Here is a 21,540-nt window from a genome sequence, read left to right as displayed (position 1 = left end):
GGTCTCATGTACTGTTGCATAAAGATAAGAGATTTAAAAGTAGGAATATACAACCTTAGCTGAACAATAACATTGGAAAATAGTTTATAAAAACTAAGCCACGATGCAGGAGCAGTGTGTGGAAAAACTAAGCCCAACCTTTCTGCTTCCACAGGAATTAACAGGGTAAATAGCAGCCAGGTGCTGTTAATCAAATAAGCTTGTTTAATTAATCATCAACAAGTCTGGACACCTCCATAAACGCAGAGTTTTTGGCATTTTTCTGGTCTGGAGCTTACAAAGCCGAGGAGGAGAGGCGGGGGTGGGACATAGGGGGCGATGTGCGCTCTCAAGTTTAAAAAATAACTCGAAGAAGTCCACCGGAAACCGGTTTGCTCTGAAGCGGAAGCCGAAATTTCAAGATGGAGATAGACGGGATCGATCATGTAGGTGTATTTTCCTGCAGTTTTGTTGTGTGCTTTACATCCTCACAGCAGCGAGGAAATGCGATCGACGTTCTCCGACGGAAATGTCTCGTTTTATCCAGCTGTGACAAGGAACTACTTGGCGACAGTAGTTACACATTTGAGACTTGACTTAATTCAAAAACAATGAATGTGTTGTGTGCTGCCGGTTTGCTGTCTCATTGTAGCTAACCTAGCTAAAGGGCTAACCAACTCGCTGTCAAGTGCGCATTCAGTTAGGCTGGCCTCAGCTAACTTAATTTTCTGTTGAGTGGCAGCTTTTCGTCGCAGTCATTCGTCTATTTTCACATTTACACGTTGGTGACTACAAGTAGCTTCTTAGGAAATTGCCAAGCGTTACTTGAATCGCGTCTAATTGCTAATGCTAGCAGACGCCAACCAAAGCAAGGAGATAACGTTACATCTGAGCTCAGTTAAGCTTTTTTTTCATGTTGTTGCTGCTCACACAGCATTTGAGCAATTATATTTCGCGCACTCCAAATATATGTATTTAGTATATGTAATCTTGTATATAATTTTCATTTAGGATAAAGTAGTTTTCATTTAATTTATGCGCCAACGTTTCAACTTTGCTAATCAAGCTCAATGAGTAATCACTGTTCATAAATACGTTTTCTGAATCCTCAGCTAAACATTTAAAGCTTGTCGACGTGTGAATTTAGAGAAAAAAACGTAGTGAACAGATATTCACAGATGATTAATTGGTCATTGTTGGCCAAATACAGATTTAATCCTAGGTTTCAGCCTCTGAAAAACTTGGGTTCGCCGCAAAAGCTTAACATTACCCTAAATTTGACTTATTCCAGTTGATCAAATATGAGATTAACTCTATTCTCTGGGGATCTAATAGTGCTTGTTGTCTTACTTTACTGACGTTTCAGAGGAGCTAAGACTAGTGGTGTAAGATTGTAAATGCATAGATCTGTTGTGAATGACATTCAGCAAATGTATTCTAGAAGAATGTGGTTTTAATTTGCTGCTCCAGCCCATAGTGCGAGTGGAGATCTCACTGAGAGGAAATGTGCGACTAACTTTTCCATCTAACTTCCACAGATGGAGATGGGGGAAAGTAAAGGTGGATCAGGCCTTCGCCAGTACTACTTGTCTAAAATAGAAGAGTTGCAGGTGAGGAAAAACAAAAAGCTGTCAGTGTGACTCAGAATCGCACATTTTCTGTTTGTCAGTTCTGACCGGCGGGGTTTTGTTTTTCAAACAGTTAACGGTGAACGAAAAGAGCCAGAACCTCAGACGTCTGCAGGCCCAGAGAAATGAGCTCAATGCCAAAGGTACGCCGTTTTCCGTCTTGTAAAGTTTTCCTTTCGTTCTGTCGACAAACCTGAAAGCACTCAGGCTCTTCTTCTTGTCTCGCAGTGCGCCTCCTTCGCGAGGAGTTGCAGTTATTACAGGAGCAGGGGTCTTATGTGGGAGAAGTGGTCAGGGTTATGGACAAAAAGAAAGTGCTGGTCAAGGTATGTCCTGTTGGAGTACTGCGCAGCATGCTAGTTTGATTGGTGGTTTGCAGTTTGAATGAACTTTCCTCTTAAATCAACTCAGGTGCATCCAGAAGGAAAATTTGTTGTGGATGTGGACAAGAACATTGACATCAATGATGTAAGTATTTTAGCTATTATAGTCAACTTTTAGGCGGGTAATGTCAGTGGTCTGATAATGGTTGTCTTCTGGACCAGGTGACTCCAAACTGCCGCGTGGCTCTGCGTAACGACAGCTACACGCTGCATAAGATCCTTCCCAACAAGGTGGACCCTCTGGTCTCCCTCATGATGGTGGAGAAGGTGCCGGACTCCACGTATGAAATGATCGGTGGCCTCGATAAACAGATCAAGGAGATCAAAGAAGTGATTGAGCTGCCTGTCAAACACCCGGAGCTTTTTGAGGCTTTGGGAATCGCACAACCCAAGGTGGGCGATTTATTTTTTTTTTATTGAGCTGACGAGTATGAAATCTGTAAAGTTCTTGGTTTTGTGCATATTTTGACATTTGAAGCCAACTGGTCTGTAAATATCTTCCAGCTGCAGTCGAGTCATCAAATCACTGAAATCCTGCAACTGTCCGACATTCTTATTTACTTAAAATGTAAAGAAAAAGACAATTTCTCGAGTTGCATCCAAGTTTATTTAATACTTAATCTACTGATTTTGGATTTATTTTTTTAAAGAAAAAAGACAGAGCTCTGTGATTTAAAACAATACTATATTTAATCCTGCCTCACAACTCTAATTTTGCTCATTTATCAGCCGCTGCATGTGTCACAGGATTTCTTTTAAATCTTCTGCTGCTTGCTTGCAGGGTGTGCTGTTATACGGTCCTCCAGGTACAGGGAAGACCCTGCTGGCCCGAGCTGTGGCCCACCACACTGACTGTACTTTTATCAGGGTGTCTGGTTCTGAACTGGTGCAGAAATTCATCGGAGAGGGTGAGTTCCCACGTGTCTCTTCATTCAAAGGATCTGTTTAAATAAGTTTCCTTTATTAGATCCTTTGGTAAATCTGGTTGTAAAACCTCCTCGTGTTGCTTCAGGTGCTCGCATGGTGCGTGAGCTGTTCGTTATGGCCAGAGAACACGCTCCCTCCATCATCTTCATGGACGAGATCGACTCCATTGGCTCGTCTCGTCTGGAGGGCGGCTCGGGTGGAGACAGCGAGGTGCAGAGGACAATGTTGGAGCTGCTCAATCAGCTGGATGGTTTCGAGGCAACAAAAAACATCAAGGTATCACAGATGTTTGTGTTTTTCTATGCTGAAGAGAACGCCACCCAGCAGTGTGTAGTTCATATGTATTCCATAATATGCACAGGTCGGCCAGTATTATCAGAACTGTAGAATTAATCAAGAGGAAATAATTAGCTGGCTGATTTTACACAGAAGTGGGGTAGAGTTTGATATTAATCCAACCTCACAAAGATTTAAAATATAGGACTTTAACTTAACATTTGATTAGTTTTTACCTGCAGTATGTTAGATCCTTAACAGTTAAAAGTTGGTAATGAACACAAATCTGACACGTTATCAGCTCCCAGCTACTTTAGAGTTTCATGATCATCTGGTAAATACACAAATGTTGCTTATAAATGCCAAACAAGAGACATTTTGAAGCGTTTATTTATATTCTTCTCTGCAGGTCATCATGGCCACCAATCGTATCGACATCTTGGACTCTGCTCTGCTCAGACCAGGAAGGATTGACAGGAAGATCGAGTTCCCCCCTCCCAATGAAGAGGTCGTAATTCACTGCATCATGCATGCTACTTTAAGTTAATTGCTACACAAATTCTTAAATCAATCAGTCCCATAATCCACTTTAACATGTCTGCAACTCTGCGCCAACAGGCCCGTCTGGACATCCTGAAGATCCACTCCAGGAAGATGAATCTGACACGAGGCATTAACCTGAGAAAGATCGCAGAGCTGATGCCAGGAGCCTCTGGTGCCGAGGTTAAGGTGAGAATTAGCTGATTAAATGAAAGCATTTAAGTGTAAAATGTGGTGTGCTCAATTAAATTAACTCATTTTGTGTATGGTAGGGAGTGTGCACAGAGGCGGGGATGTATGCACTGAGAGAGCGGAGAGTTCACGTCACCCAGGAGGACTTCGAGATGGCTGTGGCAAAGGTTGGTATAAAAATTAAGCCAAACCCAGCCTATGGGTTTTTTTTTTTTTTTTTTTTATATATATAAATACCAGTTCCTGCCCACTAACACCTTGTTCTCCTTACCAGGTCATGCAGAAAGACAGTGAGAAGAACATGTCTATCAAGAAGCTGTGGAAGTAAAAGGCCTTGTGTATTCTTGCACGATACAACCACACATGTATATTTTCCTTTCTTTGTTTATGGTTTGTAATTGTCGCATAACTAAAATCCATAATTAAATGGTTTCCCTGAAAAATGTTGTCTGGCTCTTTATTTCAGAACTCATTTTAAACCATTTCTCCTCGTACAGCAGTAGTACAGAGTCATGTCAGTATGGCACTTTACATTACAGCTGCTGTTACAGAGCAGGGTTCAGAGTGGCCTGCTTGCCTGTGAGAGTTCTACAGTATGTACACCGGCACTGCATCTATGACCAAGTTTCACTGAGCAACACGACATTCTATTGATGGAAACGTTTGTCATTTACAACGGCGACACCACTCAGCTATCAAACTCTCAACATGTGGGATGGTAGTAAACACTGGATCATTCCATTGTTACCGCACAGTGGGTCTGTTTCCTTACACCCCCCCCCCCGATGGGAAGCTCAGGGGGCTAGTGCCTCACCCAGCACACAGGCACCCACTGTGGCTCCATCTGTACCCCGGCCAGTACCATCTGAAGCTCCGCTAAGGCACTGACTGGGTCCTCTTTCACCAGGACGTAGTCTATCCAATGGCCGTAGCTCTCGTCCATCCTCTCTGCTGACTGCTTCATTTCATGAAGATCCTCCTCCTAATGACATCAGAGGGGATTCATGTATATCTGTTACCCATCAGCTGATATAAGGTGTGTTTTACATTGATTCAGTCATTACACAAAGCTTCTAGCTACTTAGTATTTCTGTCACGTGACTCACCGTGATTCCCACGCCGAGTGAGGAAGACGAGCCAAAGTGTTTTCTTTGACCATCAACGATGCGAGGCCTCACAAAGATGATAAATGGTTTGAAGTCAGCTGTCCGCAGAGTCTTCAGAGCCTGGATGTTGGGGCAACAACAAACTCTTATAGTTGCCATGGAGCTTTATCTACGTCAAAATGCACTGGCTTCTGTGCAACTTATTTACAGATTAAGAAATCCTTTGTGAAGCATCCAATGTCAGCATGTAAATTACATTAAAGTCCAAGATTAAACATTTTATAAAAATAACCAGATGTGTCAGATTAAACCTCAAAGCACACTCCTGTAAAAAACAAATCATATTCAATGATTAAAAATACCAACCTCAGGCTGCACATCCACAAGACAGACTTTGCTTTGATTCAACACTTTGTGAATGGACTCCAAACTGGTGCCATACAGATTCTCCTTATACTCGCCGTATTCAATAAACCTGCAGAAACACAGCACCACTGAGTAGTTTAATCTGTATGAGCTAAAAGATAAGAAACATTTCTTGAACTCTTCAATTTATCATTATTTTGAAATCTAGAGTTACGACTTTTTATTATTTTATTCACTTTTATTCTAATACTCACTTGCCGTTCTGGATGTCTGCCTCGAAAGCTGCTTTACTGATGAAGTGATACTCCACTCCTTCTCTTTCGTGGCTCTTCCTGGCTCGAGTCGTGTCTTCAGCCCACACGTGTCAGCAGGAAGACAAAGTGGACAAAAAGATGCTGACCAAGTAAATTCAGGTTTCTAAATAACAGTGAAAACCTCTGTATTGCATGTATGTAACTGTGTGTTTATCGTGTCAGCCTGTAGATACACTGACAGTACAGCCAGAACATTATGACCACACGTAGTGTGGAACAGATCCTTTTCTGATTAGGCAAGGTGTGACCAAAAAAAAAAACCCCAACAGTTTTAATAATGGCTCCTTTGGGCTTCGCCATCAGATGTGCATCCAGGTGAACACCTGAGACTCTTGAATGTTCTTTAAACTCTTCCTAAGCAGTTTTTGCAGGTCCGGCTGATGCTGTAGGAGAGAGCTGGTGCCAACATGGGTGACAGGTCGGCTAAAACAGTTTCAGTAGGTGTCAAAGCGACATTCATATGAATGTGAGGACACAGGTTTTCCCAAAAAGAACATTGCATTGATGAGCTGTGTTGCTCTACATGCCAGTGGTTTTAATGTTATGGCTGATCAGTGCAAGTGGAAAACGAAGGCAAAAACACTTACGTGGCACAGCCAAACCGTACCGTCGAGGATTCTCAGCTATCACTTTTTGTTTGAGCTCAGTGATGCGGGCTCCTAATGATCCTGTGACCACACCAACACAACAATTACCAGAATGAACATTTATACCTTAAACACATCATCCTGCCTTCTGTAACAGGTCGTTTTCCTGAAATGACCTCACAGTGCACTTACCCATCAGAACTATAAGGCGGGGCCTCTCGCCAGGGCGTGGCAAATATTGTGTGACTTCCTCATAAATCAGGAACTCTGTTTGAGTGGCTTCTGGAGTGTGTGCTTCTGCGGATGCACCCTGGTGATCTTTCCTGAGGCGGAAACTTCTCCGCAGGCTGGCTGTGGTCGAGACATGCCGAAAAAGACAGGCATTTCAAGCCGACTGAGTAGAAAAGCTTTGGATTAGCGTTAAACATTGTTCTGCATACATACACAAACTTTTGCAGATCACACTGCCACTTTGACGCCTTTAATTAGGAAAAGCTGACAATAGAGCAACGTCAAATAAGAATCCTCAAACTGCCCGATTAAAACTTAAAAAACACAAATCCTGCGCCATACATCACACACAACAATCACTGAACACCACCATTAGAAACCAGTAAGAGTACCTGAGTAAAAATCCCATGAGAAAGCATGGCCACAGAAGGCAGGGGATGCCTTACTCTTGGGAGAAACTACAGCTCATATTAGACCATTTATTCAACCGACTTAAATCGATAAAAAGCAGTCTTAGTTCTGAAGCCATGCATCCAGGTTGAAACACAGAGAGAGCACAGCTGGCATGTAGGGTGAGAGGAGGCCACTTGTGATGCAAAATGAGAAGCCATGAGGTGCTGCAAAGAAGCGGCCGTATACGGAACAAAAAGCCTGCTGGTCTTATCATATTCTAACAGGATCCTGAATATGTTAGAATATGTTAGAGGAATCAGCGATTATGATTCAATCGAAAGGTTCAAGGAGTTACAGTGGCTTGATAAAGTTCTCATCTCCCCATTAGTGTTCTGAAAGGCCCCAGAATCAGCAACACTGATAATCAAAAGGCATCACCAGGCAGCAATGAGACCATGAAGACCAAGGAGCTCTCTAAACAAGTCAGGGACAAAGGTGTAGAGAGGTTCAAATCAGTGTTGGTTATAAAAAAAAACTAACACTGCATGTCCACTGAACTTCACACACCAGGCACAGGTGCAGTAATCAGAGAGGCAACAAAAAGACCAGAGGTAATCCTGGAGGAGCCGGAAAGCTCCACATCTGTCCACAGGACCATCATAACTGCACCCCCCCCACACAGCTGGGCTTTAAAAAGGGCCATTGTTTCCAGCTACAAATGTGACCAAAAGGCATGGGGGAGACTCCTCAGACGTGCAGAAGGTCCACTGGTCAAAGACTAAAGATGAGCTTTTAGGACATCGAGGAAAAAGTCAAGTCTGCTACAAACTCACCATCTTTAGTCACCCTAATAATGCCAGGTAAGCATGGCGGTGGCAGCAACATGCTGTGGGGTTGTTTTTCTTCAGCAGGGACTGGGAAACTGGTCAGAATCGTGGGATGATGGACGGTGCCAATTATAGGAAATTCTTGAAGAAAACCTTTTTCAATCTTCCAGAGATTAGATTGGGGCGGAGTTTCAGGAGACCCTCGGCATGCTGCAGTTTTACTTTGAAAAGTGTGGCGAGATGTGATAAACTCATGGGGACGAACCCTAAGAGATGTGCGGCTGTAATTGCTGTAGAATGGCTCGACTTTTAAAAAGATTTTTTATAGTCATTTAGCATCTGCAAAGCTGTTGGCATCTGAAAATAAAGATTTAAAAAAAAAAAAATCCCCAAGTACCCATTTGCATACAAAATAGGAAAAATGCCAAGGGGAGGGGGTGAATACTTTTGCAAGCCACAGTAAAGTTCATGTACATCAATATCCGAAGTGAAACATGATAGTCTGAACCAAATTTCAGAACTTGTCACAGATATAATTTTGGTGACAACTACAGGAAAATCCTGGGGATCCGTAGCTATACAAAAGTGCACAATCCATCCAAGAGTGGTACAAATACTTCAGTTTGGCTCCCACACCTAAAAAATTAAATCTGATATTACTTTTTAGTAAACAAAATCTTTAAAACAAACATTCTACTTGTGTATAATTATTGAGTCATGTCATACTGTAAATCGTTAGTAAAGCCATGTTGAAGATTTTGGTCCAAGTTCATCTGTATGAGTGAAAATGGAACCCGGGGACCTCATTTATAACAAAACAAAGCTTGGTCTAAAAACACAAAAGTATGATGTGGACACTTACTTAAACTGCATGTATGATGAGAGATAATTGCATTCCACTTGTGTGTAATTATCCCACTCATCAACTTTTGTTTCATATCAAACAGATTTACTTTACTATAAATATTCAGTGAGCCATAATGCGCAGCTTTCAACTGGAAAACGTGGATTTAAACACTAAGTTTGCTCTTCATGTCAGCAGTGCTCAGTTGGAAAGATGAGTCTGACTAACCTGAAGTGTCTTCAGACCTCATCTTGCAAACCACGGAACCAATTTCATTATATACATAATCGGCAGGTTTGTTCCAAAATAAAAATAGTTTGAAACAGAGGGAGAAAAATAAAAAAAATTCAAATCAAATAGTATGGCGACACTTATACCGGCTTCACACTGGTATTATGTGCTATGCTATGCTAAAACTGCTTTACCGTGGCTGTATCAACGCCACTGACCTCTCTGTTCTGCCAGAACAGATTACACTCATTTTCATGTAATCTGCCGTTGATATGACGCAAAACAGTGAAGACATGACGGTTTCCCAGCTGTGACTTCAAGGACAGAAACACTCAGCTGCCGAAATAAATTAAAAATATGATGACAAACGTCACGTATTAGGTGAGAATGAGGATTCTGGGACCACACAGATTTTTTTACTGGCCCATAAACGCCTCAGTTTCCATGTCTGGGAATGTGTTTCGTTTTTTTTTCCCTCCCTGTCTGCGCACCAGCTTGCATGAGGTGCTTTACATTCACCACCTTTGGTTAAATGTGAGCCTGCAGTGTGCATGATATGAGGCTGATCCATGATTCCACATTTCCAGGTGGCCACACACTGCCCACAGAGTAATGTACATAATTGGCTGCTTTTCTTTGCATGGATCCAACACACTAATTTATAAATGAGGCCCCAGGTCAAAACAGGTCCACAAAAAAAAACACAAGAACAGTCACATTAGGTCTGCAGATGTGAGGTGTAACGTAAGCTGTGGAGTTCAGGGAAGGTTTCATCTGCCCAGAACCAATAAAGCAACACAAAGCAATCAACATTAACACCTCAGTGATAGTTTGCAGCCTCTAAAAGAAAGCATGAGTTAGCACATGGACTAACACGAGCAAACATGGAATGTTGCAGTGGTTGGTGTAAAGCCAGCAGATGTTGCTTCCTCACCTACATCCTTTCCATTCAGAGCACCTTTACTGTCACAGTCTTCTGTGGGAGGGAGAACAGGAGGAGAAGACAGGGTAAGAGGAGGGGGGAGATGTTGAGGGGAACACACAGCCGGTTAACTGCAGTTACAGTTAGGAGGAGTATAGTACAACGGTAACTGCAATGTCCAAAAATGATCACAATGAGAAGGGACAAATGGCCAGAATCACAAGGAGCAATGTTTTTGTGATTATCAAGTGGGCGGTTTAAAAAAAATATACATATAATAAAAAAAACTAAATAAATGAATTGGATATGAAAACACTGTGACGGTGGCCCTGAGGTTAAAAACACAAAATAGAAACATTTTAGCAAATACAAAAACAAAGAGCATTTTTTAAACGTCGCTTTTCTTTTCTGAAAGTATGTACTTTGAAACGTTTCCTGAAACACGTTTTTCTTTTTGTTGCGTTTCTGGATTCGTGTTCTGCACCTCAGGGCCACCGGTTCTGGTCAGGGATGAGACATGTTTTCTAAGAAGACTTCATCTACATACCTTTCTCAGTCCGATCATCTACAGTTAGCAATGCAAGAATAACACACATTATCACAGCACAGTCTAACGTACAGCATCCACTATCCTACGGCTTCTAGTTTAATTCCATCTTATCTCGACTCACAAGACTAGCTCAACACTGTCTTATAAAGTGCCATTATTAAAAATGGTGTTTGAGCTCTGTGTTTTCTGAATGGATTTATCACATAAAGTCTGCAGAGGATGACCCGAGTCAATCAGATTCTCCTTTACTAAACATGCCACTCAGCTACTGCATTTCTTTTACACATTTTCAGTGGGAGTTCACTACCTTAGTTTCCTTTTACCTTTGAATCGGATCATCATTTTTCAGAGATTATACTTATCTTATTTATAATCCCTCTCTGCATCCCCTTGTATGAATTTGATCTGAGCCTAAATTCAAAGCAAAAAGCTAAGCTTGTTGTACATTTGTGGTTTATATGCAATTAAAGACAACTTAAGCTTGCTGAGTTAAATGATACTTACATGTGGGAGTTTTGGGGGACATGGGAGCAGGAAGGGAACCCATTTTCATTCTGTATCTCAGGCGTCTGGAAGGAAAACAAATCAAAACGAGGCATTTTTGGATGAACAGTCAAACAGCTTCACAGACACATGGGTTAAGCATCCTTATGGTAGCCGTTTACCTCTCCTGAAACTGTGTGGAGGGGATGAGGGCGGCGCGCAGATTACAGTCACCCACCCTCTTGGCCTGCCACCAGGTGGCGTCCTCCTGGCTAACAACCTGAAGAATGTCTCCTCTCTTAAATGGAAGTCCAGCTTCTTGACAGGGTGTGGCCTTGTCCTCAAAAGGTGTGTAATCAAACAGAGCCCGCAGGTAAGCCTTTAGGGAGGATAAATATTATGTTTCAAACAGCAAAGGAACAGTTTCATATCTTTGGAAATACATGTATGCTCATTTCCACTGTTACAGAGTTTAAAATCAGACCTGAGCAGTAGCAGTTTCACACGTGGAAAGTAAGAATGAAGCCACCAAACCAATTAGATCAGTGACTAAAACTCCCCATGAAATCAACTTTGATATTCAAGGTGTTTTATTCAACTTGTGTAGCTTTAAATTTCCCATGAAATGAGAGGAATGATCTGTTGTGACTGTTATACTTGTGGGGTCCAATGTGTTTGGGGAGACTAAACTGTGAGGCCTGCATGTTTGAAGGGATTTTTGAGGGTCACATTCTGGTTTTATGGTTAGGCTTAGAAATGGGTTTAAGGAGAGGCTGTGACGGTTTGGGTTAGAATAAGAGAACAGAAAATGCTTTATACCACTGAAGAATCCCCACAAAGATAGAAAAACAAGAGTGTGTGTATATACTTGTGCATGTAAATGGTTGTGAATCACTCAAAAGGAAGATGCTTCATTAGTTTTTAAGACTTTGTAATTACTGTTCTATTACCATGGCCATTTGTTAGCCCTCTTTTTTTTTCTTTTCCCTTTTTTTTTGTTTAAACTTGCTAACTCACCAGCTAAAAAAGTAAATCTGTTAAAATCTGAGCATGAATCTGAGAATTGAACAGTGAACCTTGTGATTACTGAAAAGCATAATACACCACTCCAACATCAACTGTGAATGTGCAAATCTGGTCAGTGGACATGTTTCCATTAACTAGTTTTTGGATACAAATGAGTTCTGAATAAACTCTTTACTGATCACATGAACATGTTTCTACATCTGGAGAATTGAAAAAAAAAATCCAAAGACTTCTGTTTATGTTTCTCTAGAAAGCGGTGAAGGAAACTTGTTTTGTTTTTAGTCTCTTAAGGTTTTACTTGCCGTTAGCGATGTTTACTCAGCCCTAACATAGTCTACACTGTCACCTTAGAAATATGAAGCTACAACCAGATATAAATCACAGAAAAGCGCTCAAACCACAATTTGTTGTTTTCATTCTTCTCTTTTTACACAGGGGGATTTTTACATCTTCGGCAGGCTGTTTCCCTTTTTCCAGCCTTATGTTAGGCTAAGTTAACCTGCTGTAAGAATATTTTACAGCAAACCATGAAAGCAATATGTACAAACTCACAATCTATTAACTATTCTTTTTACACTTCCTCACAGCACACTAGTTCAGACGGCGTCCTCACCCTGCTCTCCTTCAGGAGGTCTTCTTCTGCAACAGCTGGGATGATTTTCAGCGTTATGGAGCCTTGCGACTGCGACTGATCACAAAGCAGAGCAGTACTGTCATCATACACCACCAGCGACACCAACACAGTGCATCTGAACTTGTACGATCCCACGTGGAAAAGTGCTTTCTCGTTACCAGGATCTGACTAATCTCTTCTGGTCTTTTGTGGGTTATCAGGTTTCCGTTGACCTCTCGAAGTTCATCACCTACATGGACCAGACCTGCAGACACAACGCACAGGACAGACTATTTTTAGTGCTTCAGACATGAACCACATTATAGAAAAGCAATTTCCTGTCGGCACAAAGTCAACGATATCGCCATGGCAACCACTTGAAGTTTGTAATCTCAAAATATGCAATCTCGTGGCACTAATCTCAAGGATTTTGTGTCTGTTGACAGTTCAGTGGGTCACACAGTGTAATCTCCTCACTTCCAAGTTACAGCACTGATAAGACGGACATTCAACATATAGCAACTACAGTAGATAAAGGATTATTTTCCCATGGCCCCTTGCAATCGCGGTGCTCTTCTTTTATTCAGATAATCAAAACACCTCAACTGATATTCACGATGTAAAGCACTCACCGCTGCGGTCAGCTGCCCCTCCCTTCATGATTCTCGCCACGATCACAGCTCCCGTGGCCTCGTCTCTCCGAATAGTTGCTCCCTGTTGGACAAAAAAAAAAAAAAAAAGAAGGGATGCAACGATAAATCTGACTTCCAAACACACATCTAATCTTTACTGAGCTGAGACAACCCTCTGGTCAAAACTGCTGCACATGTGCAATGTGGCGGTATTTGCTTAAAAGTTAAGCGAACAAATCCAAAACGCTGGATTAATGGAGGACAGCTGGTCTACAGTTCTGCATATGATCAAATTCTTAACAAAACCCCTTTCTTCTCTTGATGAACCACTCATTTTAGCATGGATTCTTTTACTGCTGAAAGAAAAGGCTCCTCCAGAAACAGACTTTTGTCATAACCTCACCAGTGGCTCCTTGTTCTTCACCAGGCGCACGATCTTCACAGACTCCTCCTCCAGGTCGTCGTCCAAATCTTCAGGCAGCGGCGGAAGCACTGGGTCAAATTTTTTTTGGGCTACGATGTCATGAGCTGACAGCACCGCCTGCGTGAGCAATTTACAAAACACTGACGTATAAATTCCAAGAGCCAGACCAACAGAACACAAAGGCAAGAAAAACACAAAGAAAGGTCTTTAAAAGTGGCTCAATCCAGGAACAAGAAAGTCGAAGTGGAAAGAGACAAAGCAGGGAACGACATTTTTAATGGTTGCTTCTGCGAACGAGTGTTCCAGTTTCAGTCATTTCTCCTAAAAGCTCGCAAGGAAACCATTAACCATAACATAAGAGTAAAACTGGCCGACTTGTCTGCATCCAGGGGCTGGGGAAAGAGTGCAGACAGCTCTGATGCTGGTGTTATGTAATCGATGATCAACTTGAGGAAAATTAGAGCAGCTCAGGGTGGAAGTAATGAGAGGCAATGTCATCAAAGAGATCAAACCTCAGAGGGAACGACAGAAGAGAGACAGCATCCAGCATTTAATCAGCACGAGGAGAGACCAGATGTATGTGCAAGTACCTTCAAGTGAGGAGTGCTCAGCAGGAGGAGGAGTTCTCGCTCGTCCTCCTCCAGCGGTCCGTTCTGAAGCTCCTCTGCCAGCTGGGGAGCACAATCAGACTTACCACTTGAAAGATTTAATATCGCAGCACCGAATCTTTCACTAAATGACCTTTAAACCATAGGTATCTTTTACTTCTACTTGGTAGTGACGTGTGATTGCACCTACGTCCTGTGCCAGGCAGGAGGCGCTGTGTAGAACTGGAGTCGGGCTGTACTTCTCATACTGCTTCAGCTTCTCGTGGATCTGGGATGTTCAACAAATTTGTAGCAGACAGTCATTCATACATACAGAAAACTGTAACTAACTGATATCACACAGAGCTGTTTGCCATAAATCATGACACTTAAATGTAGGTAATATTATAAGTTTTTCCCCTTTTTGCAGAACTCTTTTGGATGTAATCTGATAGATAACTAAATGAAGTAGGAGTCCAACATAAGAGTTTTTCTGAACTTCCTTTTCACTGCATTCTGTTACTTTTTTTATCTAAAGTTTACACAATATCTTAGTATTTTTGGAACAGGGCTGTAGCTGCAGCTTGCTAAGAAGTGGAATATTTCATTTAGTTTCTTTGTTGGTTAATAGTCAATGCACAGACCCGCCCAAGTTTTACAAGACCAAAGCAGATGTAGTCAACAACAAAAACAAAAAGTACAAATACAGCAGCCACTTTCCGTCAGACATCATCTTCTGCACCTTCATGAGGTAACTGATGCTCTTCTCACTGAAGACATCTCTGAGAAACACCAGGTCCTCTTTGTGGTTGGCATCGGGGTGGAGCTGAGACGTGAGCAGGGCCAGAGTCTCATGCAGCCCTGTGAATAATTAAAAGCACAGGAGATTTAACAACAGTTTAACAAATCAGTCATCTATCAGGTATAGTGACAGCTCCTAATAAGACCGCCAACACTAAGCTTAACTTTGTTTACCGGCATTAACAAAGAGTATTCCAGTATTCTCTCTCTTCTCGCTATAGTAACATATCCGTAATAATGTAATACTGCCATTTTAAAGCAGGTGCATTATTCATGCACAGCTAAAAAGCATCAGAGAGCATGAACAAGTAGCTCGAGCATATGTCTGGATCTACCTGCGCTTGCTGACACGATGGGCATGGCTTCGATCATTCAGGGGAGGATGCAGAGACGAAGAGAACAGGGAGGGACCCAAAATGATGGATTTTGGGTTCTCTTTTTTCCTTCCCTTCTTCAGGTATGCTGATGGCCACAAACGCAGCTGAGAGCTGAAAAGAAAACAAAGTGACAGCACATTAGGGAAATCTATTGGATCAACACTAAAATAAAAAGATTATGCAACATAAGTAGTGTAACTTCAAGGATTTTCTTTCCCGCACATAGCATCTGAGGTTTAGGGAACGATCATTTCTCCTCACCTTCCCACGGTATGATTAGACTTAAGTTTTCTGCCAGTGGAAGCAAAGTAATGAATCCCCAAAAATAATGAAAAACACATTTAGTCATGCCATCCGAGAGCGCAGAGCAGCTCATAATTCCTCATGTAAATGCCAGTAAAAGGGGCTCCGGTAGGTTCTGCCTCGACAGTGATCGACCGACTCATTACAGCGCTGAAGTTTCTCTGTAATTAATAGTTGCCGATGCACACTCTCGTTTAACTTTTAACTGCTACACTAGAGAAAAGCGAGGTCGGATAATACAGGCCACTGTTGTCTAGTAGGACACTTCACTTTGTCATCACCATGGCAACACTGTGGTATTAACAATTGGGCTTTAACTTAAAAAACAAACAAAAAAAAAAGGTCACATCATCCTGTTTAGTGGCTCAGTTCTATCTCACAGGGCCTGCAGTTTGGTGTCAACATAATGTTTTGTTATCCTTTTATCTCTGTGCAGTCGTCCGCTGCTGCTCAGGACGAGAACTCATCTTCTAACTACTCTTAGAACCAGTAAAGGATGTAGTTTATAGCTTTATTTGAAAGTAAAAGTAATAAAAGAGATTCACTAAACTGCTGAAGTTACTTTTTAAACTGTTTTAATAAGAAGAAGAGCTTTTTAATATACTTTATGGTTCAGTAAAAACAAAATATGATTAATATATTAATCTGATTGGGAATAGATCAACAGACAAAAAGGGAAATGTAATTATTTTAACAAATCCTGTGCAATCGGTGTCTCATAGATATGTGCAAACACTTTGCACCGTTTCTATAGACCATCTCCCAGTCAAATATCAAACCATCCAGCTATCATTTGCCTGGTTAAATTATTGTACTGCTCATATCGGCAGGCAACTCTTTCTCAATCTAAATGACAGCTCCCAGGAAGCCAGGCGACTGAAGTGCTGCATTCAGGGCCACTTGTTACAAAGAATACATTTCACACACAGTTGTTTCACCATAAACCACTAAAGAGACTTGGCACTGCAGCTATGGTTTAAGGACGAAAGAGTGTAACTCTCTAAAACTCCACAGCTGTCAGAGTCTCAAGTCATCTTCTCTATTCTAACGAACAGCAGAACTACACTCCTGCAGCCCACTTGCTGTGCACCTTGTTTAACCTTATAAGAGCTCCTGGAACTGCTGGCTGTGTAGGTGGGAGGCTAAAACACCATTTAAAAAAATGGAACATGCATCTGTGGGAGGGTCACATAAGGATCCAGGTGAGCACACAGACGGTGATTATGCCAAGTCCTAATCTTAAACATATGCTTAAAATATAAGCAGTGCTTGCAGCTGGCGGCAGTGTAGCATATGAACTCTCCAAATAGGCCATTTCATTTAAAGGAAAATCTAGAATATTTTCTTTATTGCTGGAGAGAAGAATCATGATAACACCAAAACTCAGTATCTGTTACATCCAGCCCAACAGCTAGCTAATAAATTCACCAAAAGAGTCCAAGTCTCTATATGGGAGAATTATGTATGTATGCATGCATCTGTCCATCTTTGTCTTTGCTTCATTCAGTTTGATTAACAAATTTCTGTGGCTTATATCTCCAAATCAGCGACTGCAACATTCCAAGAGTTCTGCATTCCCTGGGCTTTAAGTTTGGCTTAAATGGGACCCAGAAAAAGACAAGAAACAGAGACAAACTTTACTTTTTACCATAAGAACTTGTGTTAAACAGTGAATTTGTGCTGAACCATAGGAGAATTAATCTTTCACACTTGATTTGTTGCCTTCATAGACAGTCTCTTCCAGATTTGATGGATAGAGTTGCTAGTTTCACATCTTATTCTACAGAGCATCTGACATTTTATACATAATGAGCTTGAGTGAAACTGACAATAGAGTGAGGTATGATTTAGGGACGGGGCTGCTAAGTCACTGTAAAACGGTTGCACTCGTGAACGTTCAGACTAAGGCTTCATTTTTATGGCTTCAAAACACGATGGGATGACGTCAGGGATAAAAAAAACAAACTAAAAAAAAAAAACATTGGGTCTTGCTTTCATTTAACCCACTTGGCCTGTGCTCTGCATCTTTTTCCCTCCCTCTCTGCTCCCCTCCCCTCAGACTCTTTCTCCCCCTCTCCAATTACAAGAGGCTGACATGAGCTTAAACCCAACATCTTTCTGCCCCCCCCCTCCATCTCACTGACTCCAGTTACTTAAGTTTTCCACTAGCCATATGGTGGTTTTATCCAGCCCCCTTGATGTAAGACGGCAAAGCTTGCAGCTGTGTGCGTTGCTGAGGATTTCTACGAATACAATGAGGCAGATTAGAAACGACAAGGAAATAACAAGACAAAAAAACCTCAGTAGCAGAGTAGCAGGACAAGCCCGAAAGACAATAAGAGACAATAGCAGATCAGCTTACTGTCACCTGGATTATTTTTGTTGTCAAACTCGACACTGGCGCAGTATCTAGTCACGTCAAACAGTGTTTTCTGAGAGTTTAACCTCATGTGTCCGCCTGCTCTGCTCACACACAAACATGCGTGCGTACCACCTGCTTGCCAGACTCGTACCAGGATGGGTCCCGAGAGGAAGGCAGAGGGAGGGTGAGGTCACCAAAACACTGCTGATGCCATCTGCCTCGCGTTCTCTGCGTGCGCACAGTCCATCCGCCACCTAAGGATGCCCACCCACACGGCTCATCTGACATATTTGGATTTGACAGATTCTACTCCAATATCCACTGGGGGAAAACAGGTCGCCAGCTGAACATTCAGCTGAAGAAAAATAATCTCAGAGAAAGGTTTGTGCCAATTGTCATTTAAAAAAAAAGAAAAAAGAGAAAAATCAAATACCCTCTTAAACTAAAACTGGGCCTAGATAAAAACAACAACAAAAAAACACACTGGAAATAAAATAAAATCTAACACAGGGGAGGTCAGAGCTGTGGAGATGCTTATAAGAACACCACTTGAAAATGCCTTAAGCACGCCGACTTTGAGACGCAGCAGGATGAAGGACCAGGCTGGACCGGAGCTCCCACTGTTAGGAGAATGAACATGGATCTGTGTCCGAGGGAGGGAACTCAGCAGTCCTCAGTCTCTTTCAAAAAGTGCTCTCCGAGTCTCGACGGGCCCATAACGTGCCAGTCTGTGTGATCGGGAGCCAAAGCTTGCAGGGTTTCCACTGGTGGCCGATGTTAACCTACAGCTCACAATGATGTGTGTAACTGGGCTGCAAAGCGAGAGGAGGACATGCACGGATGGATATGAGAGAATAGGACTCCAGGCGTGAACATGCATTGAGCGTTGGTTGGTGTGGTTTTCAGCAGCTCAATTTTGTGCATTTTTATTCAGACTAACCTGTCCGTTCAGTCACTTTTAATCTGATCTATTCCATTTACTGTTTTTTCTTAAAATGTCTTCATCTTCCACAGCAACATGTCCATAGAAAGACCTCAGATATGTGTCTCCTAGGTTTGGAAACAAAGGTGCATCCTTTTCAGGCTTCGAGGCTGCATTTACTAAACCCACTGTGCATAACTCTGACCTTCACCAGACCTCTCTGGCTCCTCGGCTTCTCCTGAGAGCCACTAAACCTTTAAAAGTCTGTCTGGCTGAGCAGCAAAGCCAGACAAAGTCAGAGCTAAAGGCCTGTCACGCCAGCCACATCTTTCTCCCCGAGGTCACACACTGTGCCCGGTTTGATCTGACCACTTCCCACTCAGTTTATCAAAGGAACCCAATTTTAAACCATACCACCGGTCGCCCTAAATGATTAAAGACAGGCATTACTTTCCTCCACGCCACGTTTTTAAAACATATTATTGGAGCTGACAATGAGTCAATCACAGGTGATACACACCCCTCATTAACATGCAGCACAATTAGGCTCCTACGTCCCACACAGAGCAGAAACACATGGTTCCCCCCCCACACGGTTTAGTCTCCAGTTGTGTCAATTAAAATCAACTCTTGAGCTGCGTTGCTCTTTCTCTCTCAGACACACAGACCGACACTAACAAAATAAAATAAAATAAAATAAAAAACCTTGCATAGGTAAGTCAGTGCGCATTGAAAGCATCCTTACCTTGCCGGGGCTCGCGTGCGTTCCTCTCAGTCTCGCCTTTGTCTCGACTCGACACCGCTCACGGCACCAAGCTGGCCACCTTTTGGGTTTGCCCTTTCTTCCCTCTGTGTGCTCGCTCTGTCTCAAGCCGACTGGCACACATTAGGTTGTATTTCTTCTCTTCATCCAGTCTCGCTCAGTGTGCCTCCCCTTCCCCCCTCCTCCAGTCGGTTCGCTCTCGCCTCCCCTCGCTCTCCTCCTGATGCCTTCAGGGGCTCCTCGTACACTCCGCGCATCGAGGCTTGTGGCGTTTTCGCAGGAAAAGTCGAGAGCAAAAACGCCTCGTTGCACCACGAAAAATGGATCTAACGTCAAATTTGGACTTGAATTCCGCTAATAGACCAATCTGGTTCTCGTCAGCGGCCGTTCCTTAAATTAGGCGAACCATACAAAGTGGACACTGAAAATGACACTATCCCATTTCTAAAACAGCTGGAACACCATGAAACATGTCGAAGTTTCTATATAAATGTTAGTATTTCATGAAAAATATCAACTCTTCCTGAATTAGGTGGGGGATTTATTGGATCAAGAAAATGGATGCATGAAGTAGATGGCTTGTCACAAGGCCACATTTGGGGATGGCACAGTAAAAACTGTTTATGCAATGATTTCCATGACATCACTCAGCCTGTTTGAAAGGTATTCTGAACTCATTCCACAATGCTGAACCTCTGCCTGTCTTTACTTCTGAGAGACTCTACATCTCTAAGATGCTCTTTTTACACACAATGTTATTGCCTTGTTGCTGATTAAATATTTGCATTATGTTCCTCCAGCTGTTTCTTTTTAGTACCATTTACTTCTCCAGCCCTTCTTGCTCCTGCCCCAACCTTTTTGAGCTGTGTTCAAGATGAATGGTTTTAAATGGTTTACTTTCAACATTTGATGTGTTTTCTGTGTTCCATTGTGAAAGGTATTGGTTTACGAGATTTGCAGTGTCCCAACGGTAGGGATGAGCGAATTTCTTCATTTAAAAACATGCGGCATATGTCCTTCAGCAGAAAATTCTACACTGACAAAAGAGAAAAATATTTATGACAAATTAAATATGTGTAATGTTATAACCTTAATTAGAGAGTTAAAATGTTTTTTTAAATTTCTTCTAAAATCATTCTAATTTCGTAGCTTATAAAACTTCACATAAAATCTGACCTTTGGCTTATGAAGTCACGATGACATAATGTCACTTCACTCAGATTTATCTTTTTTTCAACCATAATATTTTGGCCCCAATTTTCTGAAAGAATAAAATCAAACACAAACATCTATCAACTACTAAAACAGTAGAACACAGGTCACAGACTAGTTTTTGGATAAAGAGGAAGAGGTTTGTTTCCGTCTGATGTATAAATACATAATATGGATGTTGGCTGTTACAGTAAAATGGAGTAAAATTCCCCCATATTTAACATTTATCAGCCATGTGTGAGTAAATCAACATAGCAAAACCTCTTTACATAACTACTTAAAGACAGCTGATCCTGGTTTGGATAAAGAATTACTTCAACTGTTTCACTTTTACACTACAACTATCTTTTATCCATTGTGATGTCAATTTCACACTTGCTCCAGCGTTTCTGACAGTCCCTAAAGGCAGCACTGTGTGCACATGCTGGGAGCTATATGCCTCTTTGGCCAGCTCTTCTCAAATCCATCCCCTGCTTTTCATGCCCTCACCTCCACATTTCTCTCTATCAGTAAGAAGTATAGTACACACTGGCTGATACCTTTTGGGGAACCAGCGATTTTAAAACCTCGACTGAGAATCAACAAGAAGCATAAAACAGGAACACACCTGTAACAGCTTCCTACCCCATCCGACTCTCCCTTTTGTTTCCCCCCCGTCACTCCATCCACTCGTTCCCTCCCTCTTCTCTGTCCCTTTCCTTTTTCCCTTCTCTTTGGTGCCTCTGCTCATGTGGCTAGC

The 21,540-nt window shown here is 42.1% G+C and overlaps 3 protein-coding genes across 4 annotated transcripts in view; 1 reads left to right on the top strand and 2 right to left on the bottom strand.

The window, feature by feature from the left end:
- The first annotated feature begins 348 nt into the window (after nt 1–348).
- Nucleotides 349–4,368, top strand: psmc5 (proteasome 26S subunit, ATPase 5). Its single transcript, XM_072373025.1, has 12 exons — nt 349–425; nt 1,518–1,589; nt 1,681–1,750; nt 1,836–1,933; nt 2,019–2,075; nt 2,153–2,383; nt 2,772–2,898; nt 3,003–3,193; nt 3,603–3,701; nt 3,812–3,922; nt 4,006–4,092; nt 4,200–4,368. Exons 1-12 carry the CDS (start codon nt 402–404, stop codon nt 4,251–4,253), a joined length of 1,221 nt encoding a protein of 406 aa, XP_072229126.1. The 5' UTR covers nt 349–401; the 3' UTR covers nt 4,254–4,368.
- Nucleotides 4,156–19,765, bottom strand: LOC140278106 (MAGUK p55 subfamily member 3-like). 2 transcript variants are annotated; one of them, XM_072373022.1, is made up of 20 exons: nt 19,572–19,765; nt 15,198–15,350; nt 14,804–14,922; nt 14,273–14,350; nt 14,065–14,145; nt 13,454–13,591; nt 13,051–13,132; nt 12,598–12,683; nt 12,419–12,493; nt 10,962–11,158; nt 10,801–10,865; nt 10,294–10,311; nt 9,759–9,800; nt 6,922–6,987; nt 6,491–6,649; nt 6,299–6,379; nt 5,652–5,745; nt 5,398–5,506; nt 5,032–5,151; nt 4,156–4,907 (listed from the first exon to the last, which is right to left on the bottom strand). In XM_072373022.1, exons 2-20 carry the CDS (start codon nt 15,232–15,234, stop codon nt 4,728–4,730), a joined length of 1,827 nt encoding a protein of 608 aa, XP_072229123.1. In that variant the 5' UTR covers nt 15,235–15,350; nt 19,572–19,765; the 3' UTR covers nt 4,156–4,727. The 2 variants fall into 2 exon arrangements, with proteins under 2 accessions (XP_072229123.1, XP_072229124.1); XM_072373023.1 differs by lacking the exon at nt 6,922–6,987.
- The window catches only part of LOC140278105 (supervillin-like), a 156,004-nt gene continuing 152,632 nt past the window's right edge, over nt 18,169–21,540 (bottom strand). The window contains exon 29 of the transcript XR_011909177.1: nt 18,169–18,180. The gene's annotated coding sequence lies outside the window, so the exon portion shown is untranslated. The remainder of the gene's footprint in view (nt 18,181–21,540) is intronic.

This window comes from Leuresthes tenuis, unplaced genomic scaffold (assembly GCF_036924035.1).
Source record: "Leuresthes tenuis unplaced genomic scaffold, fLeuTen1.0.hap1 SCAF_20, whole genome shotgun sequence".
Taxonomy (NCBI): domain Eukaryota; kingdom Metazoa; phylum Chordata; class Actinopteri; order Atheriniformes; family Atherinopsidae; genus Leuresthes; species Leuresthes tenuis.
The sequence above is the reverse complement of the archived record's forward strand: the minus strand, read 5'-3'. Positions and strand labels throughout refer to the sequence as shown.

What these genes read in the sequence shown, in the direction of transcription:
- psmc5 (XM_072373025.1), top strand. Translation starts at nt 402, where the DNA reads ATGGAGATAGACGGGATCGATCAT. An exon ending in AAATGAGCTCAATGCCAAAG is followed by an intron (nt 1,751 to 1,835) that starts GTACGCCGTTTT and finishes CTTGTCTCGCAG; the next exon opens with TGCGCCTCCTTCGCGAGGAG. An exon ending in CCTCTGGTGCCGAGGTTAAG is followed by an intron (nt 3,923 to 4,005) that starts GTGAGAATTAGC and finishes TGTGTATGGTAG; the next exon opens with GGAGTGTGCACAGAGGCGGG.
- LOC140278106 (XM_072373022.1), bottom strand. Translation starts at nt 15,234, where the DNA reads ATGATCGAAGCCATGCCCATCGTGTCAGCAAGCGCAG. An exon ending in TGAAGAACAAGGAGCCACTG is followed by an intron (nt 13,133 to 13,453) that starts GTGAGGTTATGA and finishes TTTGTCCAACAG; the next exon opens with GGAGCAACTATTCGGAGAGA. An exon ending in CACTCGGCGTGGGAATCACG is followed by an intron (nt 4,908 to 5,031) that starts GTGAGTCACGTG and finishes TGATGTCATTAG; the next exon opens with GAGGAGGATCTTCATGAAAT.